General features: G+C 39.7%; 1 protein-coding gene across 11 annotated transcripts in view; it reads right to left on the bottom strand.

The window, feature by feature from the left end:
* The window catches only part of Ppip5k2 (diphosphoinositol pentakisphosphate kinase 2), a 71,158-nt gene that overhangs the window by 10,606 nt on the left and 44,086 nt on the right, over positions 1 to 16,466 (bottom strand). For 2 of the 11 annotated variants that reach the window (XM_031368554.1, XM_031368556.1), the window contains exons 25-31: positions 14,094 to 14,267; positions 12,846 to 12,918; positions 10,468 to 10,587; positions 9,573 to 9,635; positions 5,969 to 6,109; positions 4,611 to 4,736; positions 65 to 609 (exon numbers count right to left, since the gene is read on the bottom strand). In XM_031368554.1, the coding sequence (XP_031224414.1) occupies positions 497 to 609; positions 4,611 to 4,736; positions 5,969 to 6,109; positions 9,573 to 9,635; positions 10,468 to 10,587; positions 12,846 to 12,918; positions 14,094 to 14,267 (810 nt within the window). In that variant the 3' untranslated portion in view covers positions 65 to 496. Of the gene's footprint in view, positions 1 to 64; positions 610 to 4,610; positions 4,737 to 5,968; positions 6,110 to 9,572; positions 9,636 to 10,467; positions 10,588 to 12,845; positions 12,919 to 14,093; positions 14,268 to 16,466 lie in introns of those variants that run through there. The other 9 variants (XM_031368561.1, XM_031368562.1, XM_031368564.1 and 6 more) reach the window with 7 other exon arrangements.

Raw genomic sequence — 16,466 nt, 5'->3', positions numbered from 1 at the left:
CAAAAACATTGTAATGTAAATGGTCAACGAGATCTCTTTGGAAATGTACTTTTTAAAAAAGTCATCAACACATGATCTTGCCTGTCCAATCTCACTCACTAAGTGCAGTCCTGTAGAAATGCATGTGTGTAGAGAGGCACCTGAAGAGAGTGCACTTTGGTACCAGTCAGCCGGATTTCCGTGTCCTTTGTCCCTGCCACAGGCACATGGGAATCATCACAGTGCCCGCTGTAGCAGTTGACATCAATTTCCGTACACAAAGCAGACAGACGTTATTTTGAACATTTCTAAATCCTGCCAAAGCTCCTTGCCTGAATAAAAACAGAAGGTCCTCTAGCTTTCGAGGTGTTGTAAAGAAATACAAAGATGTATAAAGTAAAGCAATGGTAATACATAAATTATTGGCTATGACCAGCTAAGTCAGGGTTTCTCAGACATCCTTTGCTAAGCAACAAGCCCCTTTCTAAGCATGGGAACTTCCGGTTCTGGTGTGAGCTCATCTTTTCTTCCCAGTGCTTTTCTTGGATTCATGCCCCTCAGTTTTGCTACTTAAGCTCTTCTTCCGAGATGAGGTATGGGAAGTCACTGCCGGAGATGGTCCGCCGGCTGCTATACAAACAGAAGAGAGAACCAGTGCCATTGGGATTTGCACAAGTCATCAGGGTTAAGAGAATGCTCGTGGGCCATGTGGCTGTGTGTGTTACAGTTGTGACAAAACATTACAGGCTTTCAATATGACACTAACCTTTTACAAGTCAACACAAATATAGAAAAGTAACGACAAACAGGCTGTGTGCCTAAAAACAGCTTTTTAGTTCACTCTATATTCTTCATGGCAAATATTCATTTCCATCATAAGTACGATCCATTCTACTAGTCTCATTCATACTTGTGGCCAGGCCTTTCCCCTTAGCTCCAGATACAGAAATCCAACTGCCCATTAGAACTGTCTCTACTTATATTTGACAAGAAATAGAAATGAAACTTGCTTAAAGCTGGATGTCATTTCCTCTCTAGGAACCATATCGTCTTCTGCCTTCCATCTCGTTAGTATGCAAAGGTGGAAGGCTGGAAGGCCAGCAGCACCCCCTCTCGACTCAGAACCAACCTCAGAGCCAGGCCTAGTCAGAGAGCCAATCTAAGTGCAGTCACTCCTCTACTGTACAGGCACATGTCTGTCAGGCTGACATTTCTTCATATGACCCACAATCGCTCTGCCACAGACAGGAAGAACAAGCTTAACAAAAGTGTATCAGGACAGCAGAAAGTGACAGAATCAGACAGTCACGGGAGCAGAAGCAACGTGCGGAAGGAGAAAGCAGCACAGGGTGGCCCTCCATCACTCCTTCCTAAGAGCTTTTACCTGAGAATCGTTCTCAAGGTCCATCAAAGAACTTGGCTAAATCTCCAGCGTGAGAGCGAGTCTTACTAGGTATAAAGAAACAGATGACAACTGCGGCTGACAGGAAGGGTGAGACTAACTCATACATGAACTGTGACTAATCTACTGCATGCACAGAAAGCCTCAGGTAGCGCAGACGACAAGAAGAGAACTGAATACGTGAGCCGTCAGCCACTTCAAGGGACATCATCTTACAATCTGAGTTTGGCACATTTAATTCTTTACTTTTAAAATAAAGCAATATTCTTTGGAGAAATATTATTGAAACACCAGTGTCCAAAGCTTCTACAACATATCATTTATAATGTCTAGGATTTAAAAGTTACTTAATACACAAGATTAATGTATGGTATTATACATATTTAATGTAGCAAGGAACAGAAAAACATCTTTCTTGTAAATAAGAAAATTGACACAGACTAATCAGAAAATGAATAATTTAAAAACAATTTTTAAAGCGGCAACTTCATGATCCATGTTGAAATAAATCATTATGTTCATAATGAATAAAACATTTTAAGTCTCCAGCAGAAAGACTTAAGAAGAATCAAATAGAATGCTTAAAGTTTAAGAATAAAAAATAAAATAACTGAAATAAGAACTGGCTGGACTTAAAAGCCACTGAGACAACCCGAAGAGTCAACAGTAAATACAAAGGAGAAGGAAAGGGTGAGGAGGGCGAGGAGGAAGAGGCAGCTACAGTGAGACTGCTAAAAGCCACAAGCACAGGCAGACCACGGGCAGAGGCAGAGCGGACTGGATGTGTGCTGTAAGCAGGGCGTAGTTCAAATTAGCTAGAGCAAGTAGACACAGTGGGAAGCAGAAGAGACGGAAACATCAGTAGGACTGCCAAGCAAGGAATCCTTTCTACCCAGAATTTGATAGTAAAATTATGTTCCAAGAATAGAGAAAGACCTTTCCCTGTCTTGATAAAATGACTATGTTGTTAACAGACTATGTTGTTAATAGTAAAACGTTTAGGCTTAAGGCAAGTGAAACTGGACTTCAGTCAGGAAATGACAAACATTAGGAAAAAAGCGAATCTGGTTAAAGTGCAGGGCCTTACCCCCAGTCCCCATTTCATTTTGTTAAGATAAATGTAGTTATAACAACACTGTATTTTACTGTTTATGCCATAAGTGGAATTAACACACACACACACACACACACACACACACACACACACACACACACACACATACCTATGTAGAAAGGATGGAGGGAAGAGGTAGAGGAAGCCAAACGCTTCCTATGCATTGTTTTGGACGATACACAATTAGACCATGAAATGCTAAGAACATGTATTTATAGAAATCAATAAAAGAATACTGGGGGAAAAATCAAAAAGGCAACATACATATCTAAATGAAATTCTGCAGATTATTGAATTAGTTCAAAATAAAGCATAAAAGAATAAACATGAGATAGAAGGAAAAACAAAAACAAAAAACAACAACAAATAAGGAAGGCCTGTGAATAATTACAGAGAGTCAATGGAAACGAAGAGGAGGAATCATTCAATAAAGCAAGCAAAGTGACAAGTAGAAGACAGTCTTTTGTAAAGTCCAAAAACTGGAAACAAAAAGGCAGAAGCCAAGTGCGAGTACCCGAGTCATTAAGACAGTTATGAAGAACGGGCAGAGCGGACATCTTAAGACAAAGGGGATAATTCCCTGACAGATCCGGGGCATCGAATCTGCCATAAAAGTAAAACATAAAATTCATTTTACCAAGGACATCAGGTGGAAATTAAAATCTTATAGAACATATTCAGAGAACACAAACAGAGAAATAGTTCTCGGGTGCTTACGAAAAAGGACACCCTGACCACAAACTACAGAGATCTACACGCTTGGGTGCCGCCTGCGCACTGTGCTCCTGTGGCTGGGTGTATCACGTATCGTGAACAAGTAGCATATGCCTGAGGAATGCAAGAGGGCCACAAAACACAGCCAACACCATTTTAAGTTTGTTACTTAAAAATGTTCACGCCATGCATTTACGGGATAAGTAAGGCGTAAAGATCAGCCCTGGGTCCTGCAATCCTGAGAGCATGCAAACCTCTGGTCGCCTGATTCCTGGCTATGCTGACTAGAGGAGCCCCACTCCTGCTGCTGTCCTCTGTACTGCCATGACATAAAGAGTAGTAATATCTTAGGAAAAGGAACTGTACATGTCAGTTTCGTGTTGTATAAAAAAATGCATCAAAAGTTTATTTAAGATAACTTTGCAGTTTTGAACCTTGTACCTTTATAGCCTTATTTGACAGTACGATGTTCAAATCTACTTAAAATACTGACTGATTCATAAGGCAAGAACTCCAGGGGGATTTATCTGGCAGAAATGGAGGTTAGCTATGGCAAAAATAGCAGCAAAGGACTACCATCCACTGAATGCTTACAATGTAGCCAAGTACTTTAAGCATGCATGTCACCTCTGCCAATTCTGTAGGAGAATCATTACCCAGCTTGTTCTTCCTGGAGACTGAGGATTAGTGTGAGGGAGGTCACATGATTAACAAGATGCAGAGCTGAGACCTTAATATATATGTCCTTCTGATGCTCAGCTATAAATTCATAATAAAAAGAATATCTAAAAGCATTAAAACCTTGAAAAGAATCAAGACACCTTTTATAGCGTTTTATAGTGAAAGCACAGAGCTCTGAGGTTAGCTCACAGGCATCCAAGAGAGAACGAAAGGAACAGGGTTGGGTCCCCATCCAGGACAGGGAACAGGGAGAAACCTCATCAGACCAGACAGCAGAGCTAGACAATAGGGGGAACCACGGCCATGGAGTAACTTGTCTGCAGCCACAAATGAGTATCGATATGCAACCACCCTGGCCAGAAGAACAAAGATGCTGGCAAAAGGGATGAATTTGGCAGTCATATCTCCAGACTTCAAGTGGAAGATAAAAAAACTCTGGGCCACAGAATTGTTTTATTTACATATAAAATGATGCCGTGGGCACAACAGAGCAAAACAGAAGAGCTTAGCAAAAAGAACAGGAAATCTATCTTATTAATAGATTTAGGAGAGAACATGAAGAAGGCAAGAGAGGCAAGGGAGAGGCCATGGATAATGATGTGTATAAGTGAATCAGGACAACAGATTCTGAATTCAGCATCACTATGGGAACACAGTGGACAAGCGGCTGCCCCGCTATCACTGCTGTATGGCACCCACAGACTCAGACCCATCTCTAACCTGCTTTGCTGCTTGCTTTGCCGCTCTTAAAAGCAGCAGGCGCTGTTGGGAGGATCTTTGCAGGTGTATATGTATTTAAGGAAATTTTTCTTCTCATCCCTGGACTGGAACGTGTGGCCATAGAGGCTGAAAAGAAACAAATAAAATTGAATAACTTCGCACCAAGTCTCTTCTCTTAGTACTACAAAACTTTTTTTACTATCATTTTACAATACTGGAAGTTGAACCTAGGGACTTCACACATGCTAAAAATGTGCTATAACTCTAAGCCCTCTTTCTACTTTGTATTTAAGACAATCCTAAGACGCTCAGGCTGGTCCTACATTCACTCTGTTGCCCAGGCTAGCCTTGAACTTGTAATCCTTCAGCTCCTTAGAGAGCAAAATCTAAAATGACCACCTACTTCCCAAGGCATCTCTAAAGGGAAATAGTTTAGAAGCATCCTCATTACCAAACACTATTGGCTGATAGCTGGCCTCTGGTACCAGAAGTAGAAGAACTGGCAAGGGGTAACTAGAATAGCTAATGTTTCCAAACTGGAAATCCCAATGTGCTGAGGGATACTACAGAACTAAAAACAACAAATGCTACAAAAAGAAAAATCTTTTTTTACTCTAACAACAAAAAATGTTGCAGAAAAATCTGGATTATTTATAGAGCTTTAATTTTTTATACATTAATGTAACTCTAAGGGAGTGTACAGTCAATTCCAAAACTAACTTATCCATGAACTCTCTTTCTTAATACACATGGATATCTTCTTCAGAATATATGTATATGTATATATGTTTTAGGAAATATAGTTTGAAAGTCTGTGGTTCTAATTTGGTATCTTTTAGAAAAGATCTTTCTGAAGCTAGATGTGGTGGCACACATGTGTCATCTCAGCTCCTGGGAAGTCTGGGAAGGAGGACCACGGTGAGTTTGAGGAGAGCTGGGGTTACACAGAGAAGCCATGTATCAACCAGTGAAACAGAACAACAGTAATAACCAAGTGTCTCTAATCAGTTAGCAAAAATGGTGAGGAACGGACATGTGTTAAATCCACGTGAACCATTCTGTAAATTATAAAACATGAATGTGAGTTTTCAGACAAGTATAGCTTTTAAATAAAATGATACTAACTCTATATAATAATACTGTTTACTTTTACTGTTAGAAAAATGATTTGGGGATAAAAATCAAGAAAAATGTATAGTATAGCACACAAAGGAGTTACTAATATTCTTCCCTTACATCTAGCCTCTCTTAAAATTCTATTCACAGTGACCACTGAGTTTGCACCTTTAACATTTAGGCTATATTTGCATAGTATCTAGGGTCCAATAATTAAGTAACAACGAAGGTAAATTCCATACACATTTCGGGGACCTTGTGCAGAACCTCAGTTGATGGAGAAGCAATAGAAGCCAGAAAGTCATCCACTTGCTTTAAAAACAGGGCATTGTGAAGTGTTTCTAGAGGGCAGATGGATGGTACCATGGAGTACAGCTCAAAGCCTAAAGAGAAGAACAAAGGGCAGAGAGTAAGGTTGGCTCTTGTCAAGTCAGTCACACGGGAAGGCAGCTTGCTCAGGGCTGGGACCTGCAGGTCTGGACATGCGACCACACAAGGACTTTCGAGTCATGACACCAGATGCTATGCAACATGGAACCAAAACAAGATATGACCATGATCACTCTGAATGTAATTAGACAGTACAGCATGCACACAATCCTTCAATGTTGCTAAAGCCTATGAATAGCAAAGAAGAAAACCTAGGGTAGGGGAGAGATACATTTTCAGATTTTAATCTTTTAATGTTAGATTTATTTAACAGATGAACAAGTTGATGCCATATTTCCCTGATACCAGAATCTTACAGTATCAAGATAATATCAACTCCAACAATTAAATAATAATGAAGGTAACCACTAACGCAAACTTCAGGAGTTAATTATGTAGTTAATTGTGGAGCACAGATTGTGGTTTTTCTCTAAGGCCGAGAACACCCTAGCATGGTCCTTGAGCAACACTTCCTCCAACAGGCAGGATTAAAAACATTCTGAAACATTACTTTCCCGAACACCAGCGATTCCTTGCTCGGAATCCCTGGCTGAGCAGTTACAGCGAGTTTACAGAGTTAGAGCAATATGAAGTGCAAGGAGCTCCATGTTTAACAACTGCACAGGCACACAAAACCTCATGGCGAATCATGCAGCAATGTGCTAACAGCGTCAGTGACACAAAAGCACATGTACACACAAATTTCTAAGACAAAAATATTAGTGTTTCATTTGCAAGAGTAAAGTGACCCATTCATTTAAGCTTTAGTTAACTGAGTGGCTTTAAAGATTGTTTTCATATACTTTTCAGATCACAAATGTTTCCCAGAATTCAAGTTAAGCCCTCTGTGAAGAACTGCCTGTGACACTCTAATGCAGACAAAACAGAGCAGTGCTGGTTAAAAAATAAAAACTGTCTAAACTCAGACTGCAAGATAGAGTCTTTTCAACATACATATGCTCACACGTACGAGATTACACGCTATTGGATTCATTCAGAATTTGGGAGGAACTCAAGAATTGCTGGAATTCTCAGTTGGAACAGGGGAACTTTTAAAAAGGGAACTGAATGTTGTTATGGAAATAATCAAAGGGTTAATAAAATTAATGCTTGATTTCCAGGTGCAAACCAAAGCATGACAGCCTGTTCGCTTCACGTAATGTTAAACCAAACCGAACAGAAGAACAATCAAATAGCACAGCAGCAGCTGAAGGCACCTCACTCTGAAAGCCACCCTGAGCACCGCAGCTCTGCAGTTCCCCTTCCTCTTCAGCACAGGTGGCTCATGCACAAAAGCACACATCCTTCCTTGGCCAGACTCTCCACAACACGCCTCTCCCCCTTCTCGGGGTGCTCACCCTCGCTTGTGGCAGTTCCTTTCATTTGCCTGCTGGGTTTCAAAGCAGCAAATGAGGTCTGATCAAACGGCTCCAGACTGTACAGACTCTTGGCCATTTGTCTCATCAGCTCACCGTGCACAACGAAAGGGTTAGTGCGGCAATCTCAAAAGCCACCCTGCCGGCACGCTGGAAGCCATGAAAACAGCACTGGGGCAGGGATTCTGCACAGAGGCCCACAAAACAAGGGGAAGCGCTGTCAGAAGATACTTTCCCCACGCTCCTCAACTAAAGATGGAGGGAGGAAAGGCTAAGGTGTGGGTTACGGTGGAAACAACACAGGAAGCTACTGGAAATAAAAAGTGAAAGGGTCACATGACAGTTCACAGGACAGATAAGACAGAACAGCAGTAGAGAAAAGGAAGTATGGAAAACTCCCCCCAAAATGTTCCTAGAATTGAAAGAAACATCCTCCTATGTATCAAGCTGTATAGTGTAGAAAAGCCACATGTAAAAGAAAAAGTCTAAACCAAAGGAATAGAAAATTACTCATACCTTCTACTAAATTGAAGTACTTACTACTGCTACCACCACTACTAGTCCTACCACTATTAATCCTACCACTACTAGTCCTACCACCTCAGTCAAACATAGAACTTTCCCCCAAAACCCACAGTGGTCGTGAGAAAGCACAGCCATCTTCCAAAGCTGAGCCCCTTCATAGGGATTCCTGTGAGCCAACTGCCTGGCGGCCCGAGCACCTCCTAAGGCGGCCCGAGCGCCTCCTAAGGCAGCCCTAACGCCTGTTTCTCTTCTAGGAGGTTGTAGAGCATGTGTTACCACCTTTAGAAGTTGCAGCTGAATCAAATCAGAATGAGTTTTCTCCAAAAAAAGTAACATTGAAACAGCCATTGGGGGGTGTGGGAGGACGGCAGTAATGTAGGTTGAAGTCTTAAGCTTCATAAAGGTGAGTTTTTGAAAGATGTATTTGCCTTTAAAAATTAAAACCAAAACACTTCTTCTAGGAATAAAAGTACCTTCCTTACCAGTGAAAGCAAAGCCTATGAGGGTTCGTTAGCAAGCCGAGCATGGTGGCTTACGTCTAAGCCAAGCACTTGGGAAGTCTAACGTGAAGGCAAGCTGGTCTGCACAGTAAGCTCTACGAGAGTCTCACTACAGTATCAGACGCTATATCAAGCAAAACAAAAACATTCCCCTAGCACACACACACACACACACACACACACACACACACACACACACACACACACACACACACACCAGTAAATACTCCCTTTGGTTCAAGAACATCAAGTTTTTGGCAAAAAGCTGTAATTCTGCCACAACTCCGATTACAAGTAACAAACATGCTCTTATCCAGCCTCACTGTGATAAGAGAATAACCAAATTGAGTTTCTGGATCTTAACCTCAATTTTCTTTCTATCAAATTTCTACAATTTTTAAGGAAAAACAAAGGCACCAGAAGGAAATGACTGCTGGGCCAGCAGTAAACTGCCCAGCCCCCAAGGACGAGTTGATCCTGGAAAGTTTCTGAGGCGATCCACACCACATCCAGTTGTGTTTCAGACAGAGGGCCAGACTGCTGCACAGTGACCCTGGCTCCCAAGACCTTTACAGTCTCAGCGGGTTCTTTGTTATGGACTGCTTTGTATTTTCGTCGACTATCTCAATAAAACAATGTGACCAGAAAAATTAGAAAAAAAATTAATTGTTAAGAATTAAGAACCAATTAAGAAACTAATTATATTTTTTTAAAAAAAATTGTATGAACTGATCACTTAAGAAATTAGAATTTCCAGCTGTTAATTTAGAATTAAAACTCATCATTACTGTGGTCATTAGACAATCTGACAAGTAATGTTCAATTATTGTGGAAATTACAGCAGAAAAGGGATCAAGACAGTATCAGTGGTTTGGTACATTAGTTGGAATTATATGCCAACTAAAATTAAAGATTGATAAGTTAAATGATACTGTGTACCCCACATTTTGAAATAAAAGAAAAAATTAAAAACGGTTGAAGCAGGGAGTATCTTTTAAAATAAAAAGCAAACGTACCATTGGTTGGGTGTCGAGCAAATGAGATAGAAAACCTTTTAACAGCAGACCCGCGTGTGGCGTCTGAGAAAGAGAAAAACAGGTACCTGAGGTTCACAGCTGCCAAAGGAGAAACACTTAAAACAGGGGGGAGACAAATATGTGAGGACATCAGGATTAGGTGACATGCAGAGAGAGGGCGCGACGGAAGGAAGCCAAGAACTGGTTAAAAGCAGCAAACTGGCTTGATGGTACAGGCGAAATGTTTAATGAAATACACAAAAGAAAGGAAAGCAAGATGGCCTGGCAATTCCAGTAAATCCGTGTCTTCCTGTCTACAGTCAATCTGTACACGTACGAGCAAACACTTTTAAACAGTGCTGATTCTGAAAGAGCTGACAGTGCCCCTTCTGTCACGAGGGACACATGTTCATAGATACTCTAAACACCAGAATATTAAACCTGAAGTCCTATCAACAGGAATGCTGGGGATACTCCCATTGCACTTTATTTTTATAAAATGACTACCAGTTTATTTTCTCTTACTAATAAACCTTCCATTCATTTCTATGCTTAAATAGTTTTTCAATATTAATAAATAAAATGAGTGTTAACAGTAGACAAAAGTTTAAGAGAAATTTATTCTTCATAATCTAGATTCTCCTTCAGCTGAAATAATAATGAAGTTTTAAATTTTCTTCTTTGACAAACCACTTACTATACATGTACTCTCTAACTGTTCTTGACTGACAGGATCTGGACCCCAGGTATGGATCCCAGGACACACTGACAGGCGTCTGGGAAGGCGATGGGGCTCCACAGCAGTCTGTGGCCTTAGACTTGCCTTTGAGAAACACCACTCGTGAGCATATGCATGCGTGTAGGTGTGAATCTGTGTGTGCGTGTGCGCACATACCATCTATGCAGCCAGAAGAAGTCAGCTTTTTACGATGAGTACGAGCATAATCCTGTAGGTTAGGTGCACTTGAAGAACCCCCGAGCACTGAGGTGCTAAACAGGCCCGCACAGTGAGACCCTGATGGGAGTCAGAGAAGACACATACAGCAGGTGTTCTTCCATTCACATTGGGATGCATGCAGCATGCGATTGACTTGGCTCTTACCAATGCACAGGCAACCTTTGGCAGTGCCTTGGACAGAGTCACAATAGGCTTCTAACATCTAGTGACACCTATTTGAGGACAGCGCTTCTAATAGCCAGCACTGTTCACCACAGGTACAAGTGGAATCATTCAGTACTGGAGAACATGCCTTCTTTGAAAAATAATATGCCAGCATCATAATCATTGAACATGTCCATGCTAAAATTATTGAAAATGCCACAATAAAAGTTAATTTAGGAACAGAATAGAGTTTCATAGCAAATCTTAATGAGTTTACATTTATCATATGTACTATATATCATATACATATGATCACATGTTGTTTTATATATCATGTACATATGATCATATGTATGATATATATACCATTTTGCAGAATTAAGTCATATTAGTTATTTTTAATATACACTTAAAAAATAAATGGCTTTTCCTGATGCCCCTGAACTAAAAATTATACTTTCTTATGAAAAAAGTTTATTTATTAATGAAAATAGAAAAAAAATCATTCCTTTTTCAGTCACTTAACAAGGGGCTTAAAACAGGAAACTTTTAATGAAGGCTTCCAAGGAAATATATCATTGATACATAAAACACAGCCAGGATACATCAATGTGTTACTTGCAGCAAAAGTTCAGACTTAAAAATGTTCACCACCGAGGAAAGTATAAATAATTCTTGTCAAATATATAATTAAGATCATTCAGTGAAAAGGAGTCATGTATGTTCACATAAAGATATCATAGGAAGATCATAAGCTCAAGACCAAGTGGAGGAAGTTAACTACAGTAAGAGTCATGTATACAGGCAGCAACACAGGCAAGACACTGCAGACTCTAGCACACAGTGACACTGCATCATCCTTTGGGCCAAGCCTGCTTAGATAACCAATTAGAGAAAAGACTGCCACTGAGTCAAAACTTAGCGACAAGGAGCAGAAGGTCAGTGGGTTGAGACGGGTATTTAACAATGCTGTTCTCAATATGCCTGAAAAGGCGACTGTTTACAGCTCGCTTAAGAGCAAGACTGCACTGAGTTTACAAAGAGCTGCTCCTTGGGAAATCTAGCCCATCCCAAGAGGGTCCGTACGATCTTTTGACCTTATTTGTTCATTTATCTTCTCATTTTCTTTTTTACCTGCAGTTGAAGTTACCACCTTCTGCTAAGTTCATTGGTCACCATCAGTTGATATTTGCACTTTCTCTGGAATGTGTGATCAATTCCTTTTAAGTGGACGTTATTATTTGTCCTAAGTAAGGAGTGTCATGCCAGCATTTCACACACAGAACTGGATCCAGGGACAGTGCTTGGGGTGAAGCGTCACCAGAAAGTCACACTGCTCAGCAGTGCTGGCCCCCAATGTTTTTCTTTGCCATTATGTAAGACAGCTGAGTTATTGAGTTAGCTTTGACATTTCTGGCTGTGGATGATGGTGTGTGCTTTAACACCAGCTCCAGAGGCAGGTAGATTTCGAGTTTGAGGAAAGGCCTGAACTACATAGCAAGTTCCAGGACAGCCAGGAATATATCAAGAGACCAGCCTCAATAAAAAAGAAAAAGATTAAAAAAATTTGACTAAAATGGCATACTTTTATCCTTACTCGACTAAGAGATTTGCTTTACAGTACCATGTATGGAACAAAGACACACACACACACAGCAGACAAGGGCTCTGCCACTGACCCTCAGCGCAGCCCTCTTATGATGACTAATCTCTGAAGTAAAGGTTTTTTTTTTTTTTTAAATAAATTTAACTTGCATTGTAAAGTCCTGTACCTGTAATCCCAATACTAGGGAAGCTGAAATGAAGGGTTTCCATAAATTCAAGGACAAACAAGACTATAGAAGCCACATTAAAACAATAGGACCACTCCCTCAGAAAAAATTATGGAAGAAACAAACAAGCAAACAAGCAAACAAAGGCTAACACGGGCAGTTAGTCACCACAGAGTAGTCATTTAAAGGGTTAAACAAAAACCCTAAACACTACTTCCTGCAGTATGAAGATTCTAGCTTGTATTTTGAATTTTATGATCCAACAAATCTGAACTAGTGCACACTAAATACAAACTAAAGCATAGCATTTGGTCATGATTTTACCACGGTAGAGTCTGAGGTGTGCCTAACAGTGAGTTTCACGAGGGTATAAAATACAATTTCCTTTACATCACATACCTACTGTAGGGTTCTGCTTCTGTTCCACAAGAGTTCTTGGTGTTCGGAGATAGTTGGCATTCTCAGACACAACCTGCATAGAGAAAGGAGAGACTGAAATATACTAGCAAAATGAATTTAAAAGATCCATATTTCATATGCACCCTGTTCCAGACAGACAAAGGTTAATAAGCTGTATGATAAATATTAGTAGAAATACTTAAAACATGAAAGGTCATGCAAGATCCCTTCTGAAGGGAGTCCATTTCATAGGAGGTCCTTGCAATGAAGGGGTGCGAAGCAGGCATTCATGATGAAACATGATAGATGAAAGGAAACAATTCACACATTGATGTAATTTCACTTTCTCTTAAAGGAAGCCCATTGCCCACTGTTAAACAGCGCCTGTATTTAGAGGAAAAACAACCACAAACAAAAGAAATGACAGACAGAGACTGCTGAAGTCACCATACAATTTCTGATCCATGCATGGGCTTTATCAGAGTAACCTTGAAGTATTCAGCCTTAATGGGTACCATAATCCCTTTTCCTACAATCAAATGCATTAAAATTTCCAAGAGGAAATAGCTGAAATTATCAGAAGTCATGTGATGGCAGGCCTTCCATTACACAACCAGAGACTTTTAGTTTCAAATGTCACCAAAGACATTCCTTCTGAAGTTACTGAAAGCATTTTACAAATTCACACATGCCTGTTGCTGTATTTGGAAATCATGTTGCATATTTCCTTTATGGTATATATTGGCAAATAAGAGGATCATGGAGAGACCAATCAATATTAGATATCTGTCACTAATTAAGACCAGGCCACACTAATTTTTTAAATTTTCAAAAATTTCACATTCACAGCAAATTCTAAATGGGATGAAATAATGAGGGGATATCAAATATTCTTAACCATCAAAGTGTGTTAAGTATGTTTCTTGAAGTTTACAGGATAACTAAGGTCTAAGAAAGATTTCTTTCTAATTTATTTTTATTAGCATGGCTAAAAACCCAGGAGAATTTGCATTTTTAAAATCTCCTGTATATTTAAAAGCTCCCCAGTAAAAAATGCGAAATGCACGCCACATAGGTGGTTTCTTTCCATGAAATATGAGCAGTATCGGAAGTACCTTGAGGTACTAAATCTAAGACAGAAGGATTTCCTCTGACGTAAACGACAAGGGATTAGATGTCCTCAAAAATAGCTGTTGGTTGCTCTGAATGCAGGAATGGAAAACGTTTAATGAAATAAAGTTTAAAAACCTGTTGCCATGAGCCAAAAATACTGGATGTGAAAGCCAATGATTTGGGGGAGACAGGGGAAGAGGTGATTTGTTCCCCTGATCTGCGTCTTCGACGCCCAGTACCCACACCACTGGTATAATGCAGCCAGGTGCCAGTGCCCTCTGGGCTAGACACACTCAGGGGGGTCTCTTCCTGGAAAGGCAAAAAAAAAAAAAAAAAGGCAAAAAAAAAAAGAGGAAAACAAAAAAGCAGAGCATGCAAAGTTAGATACATTAGAGCCAAATGACCAGGAAGAAAAAAAAATACAGTTTATTTGCATTTGCTTATCCCTCAAAGGCAAGTTATTAAATATTCATTTGTGAGCCAAATAGTTAAATCCTTAAGAAATTATATAATGGCATATAGCATCAACAATCATAGACAGACCTTAGTATCTTTAAAGACAGAAGCTATTTTCTCTACTAGTCTCATCTTCCTTAAAATTAGAAAATTATAGTATTTCTCTTAAATGAAAATATTTAAGCATAAAAGGAATTTTAGCTTATTTTATATTAGATTTTAAAAAGATTTTGTGTTAATTTTTGGTTGGAAATTTCAGTCTAAAGCATAAGGGGTAAAACGAATTCAGTGTGTAACCTAGAAAAGGAAATGGGTTGGCCACAGCTGTAAAGTGCAGAGGCGATGATCAAATGGACAGATTTGCACCAAGTGTTTGTGCTCCTCCTGCCTGGGAGAGCGAGAGGTGCAGGAGCCCAAGCCTGCAACAAACACTCTCACTGTGCACACTGTGCAGGTTCAGACTAAGATCTCTTGTAGAAAACGAAGAGAATAGCCTTTCTTTGTCTTTTCAAAGTATAAACTGACACCCATGGATTTGGAGGATGCTGGGAAAAGTCTTCAATTTTTACTTGAATAATTTATCTTACAAAGTAAAAGCCTGGCACATCATGACACAGAAATAATCTCTTTGGAAGCAACTACTTAAATATTCATGAGAAAAAGGTCTGAAAATGTGTGCTGTGTTTTAGTAGTTACCCACGGCAGTGGTTCTATTTGCCAAGCCAGCAACACCCACACAGATCCTGTGGAGGGCACAGGAAAGGGTTTCAGAACTGAGAAGTTCTGAAAAGCTTGATTGAAAGTGGCTCATTCCTCACTATATCAAAAACACTGCTTCCACACAAATGGTGGATTAGGTTCTATTAGTGTAGGTAATTTCTGTTTTGCTTGTTTTTCTGAAGTTAAGGATATCTGGATGAAATTTCAGATTTCTCAATTTCTGTTTATGTTTTAATAGAACAAATAATCACAAGTAGTTAGTTAGCTTCCCTCTTCTTTTTAAATCAACCTTCTCTAATTAAATAGAAATAGCATATTAAAGCAACATTAATGTAATTTCTTTTATAAAGTTATGATATACTTTATTCCCCTAATATGTAGCTGTCAATTATTTAAAGATTCAGAACAACTTGTATTATTGTCGTAAGTGGGGTAGTGCGAACTCTTTTTGTTTCTTCCCAAATGTTATTACCAAATGCTTGATAATGTTAAGCATAATTCTATATACTTCCTATATTTAAACATCAATAGAAAGTAGCTGATTTAAGAGTTCCTGGCTTTTCTCCGGGGAGCTTAACTTCTTACTTTATATGAAGATATTTAGAAAAGATTTATAAGCACTGGCCTCAAGCAATGCGAAGAATATCACAACAGAAAGTAGGTAACTCAAAGGTTAAAGTATAAAATACTTAGACACTAAAAACTAATGTAAGCTTCTTTCTAACCAATCACCTTTTATGTTATTTAAATCTTATTCCTTAACTGAGCATACCTGGTTTAACTTAATTATAGATCTTAATACATCATTAAAAATTTCAATTATATCATCAAGCTTTCAAATTCCTATGTAGATTTCTGTACTCTGGCTAAGAAAACCTACATTGTTATTAGGATCAGGCATCATTTAAGCATCTCAGGCAATTTTTATCTACTTTTATACAAAAAATTGCTGATACATTAGGCTTTTAATTGAGTTACTTAGTGAAGAATAGCTAAGGTGACAAGACAAAAGAAAAGTGGGTAAGTTTAGCAAGTTCTCAGATAAGCCTCTGTTTCCAAGCTCCAGCCAGTGCCACTCTAAGAGCTGCATGCGGCCAGTGCCAGTCTGAGAGCTGCACGCGGCCAGTGCCACTCTAAGATCTGCACACGGCTAGTGCCACTCTGAGAGCTGCACACGGCCAGTGCCAGTCTGAGAGCTGTACACGGCCAGTGCCAGCCTAAGATCTGCACACGGTCAGTGCCACTCTGAGAGCTGCACATGGCTAGTGCCACTCTGAGAGCTGCATGCGGCCAGTGCCACTCTAAGATCTGCACACGGCCAGTGCCACTCTG

The sequence above is a fragment of the Mastomys coucha genome, unplaced genomic scaffold (genome assembly GCF_008632895.1).
Source record: "Mastomys coucha isolate ucsf_1 unplaced genomic scaffold, UCSF_Mcou_1 pScaffold14, whole genome shotgun sequence".
In the NCBI taxonomy this organism is placed as follows: domain Eukaryota; kingdom Metazoa; phylum Chordata; class Mammalia; order Rodentia; family Muridae; genus Mastomys; species Mastomys coucha.
The sequence above is the reverse complement of the archived record's forward strand: the minus strand, read 5'-3'. Positions and strand labels throughout refer to the sequence as shown.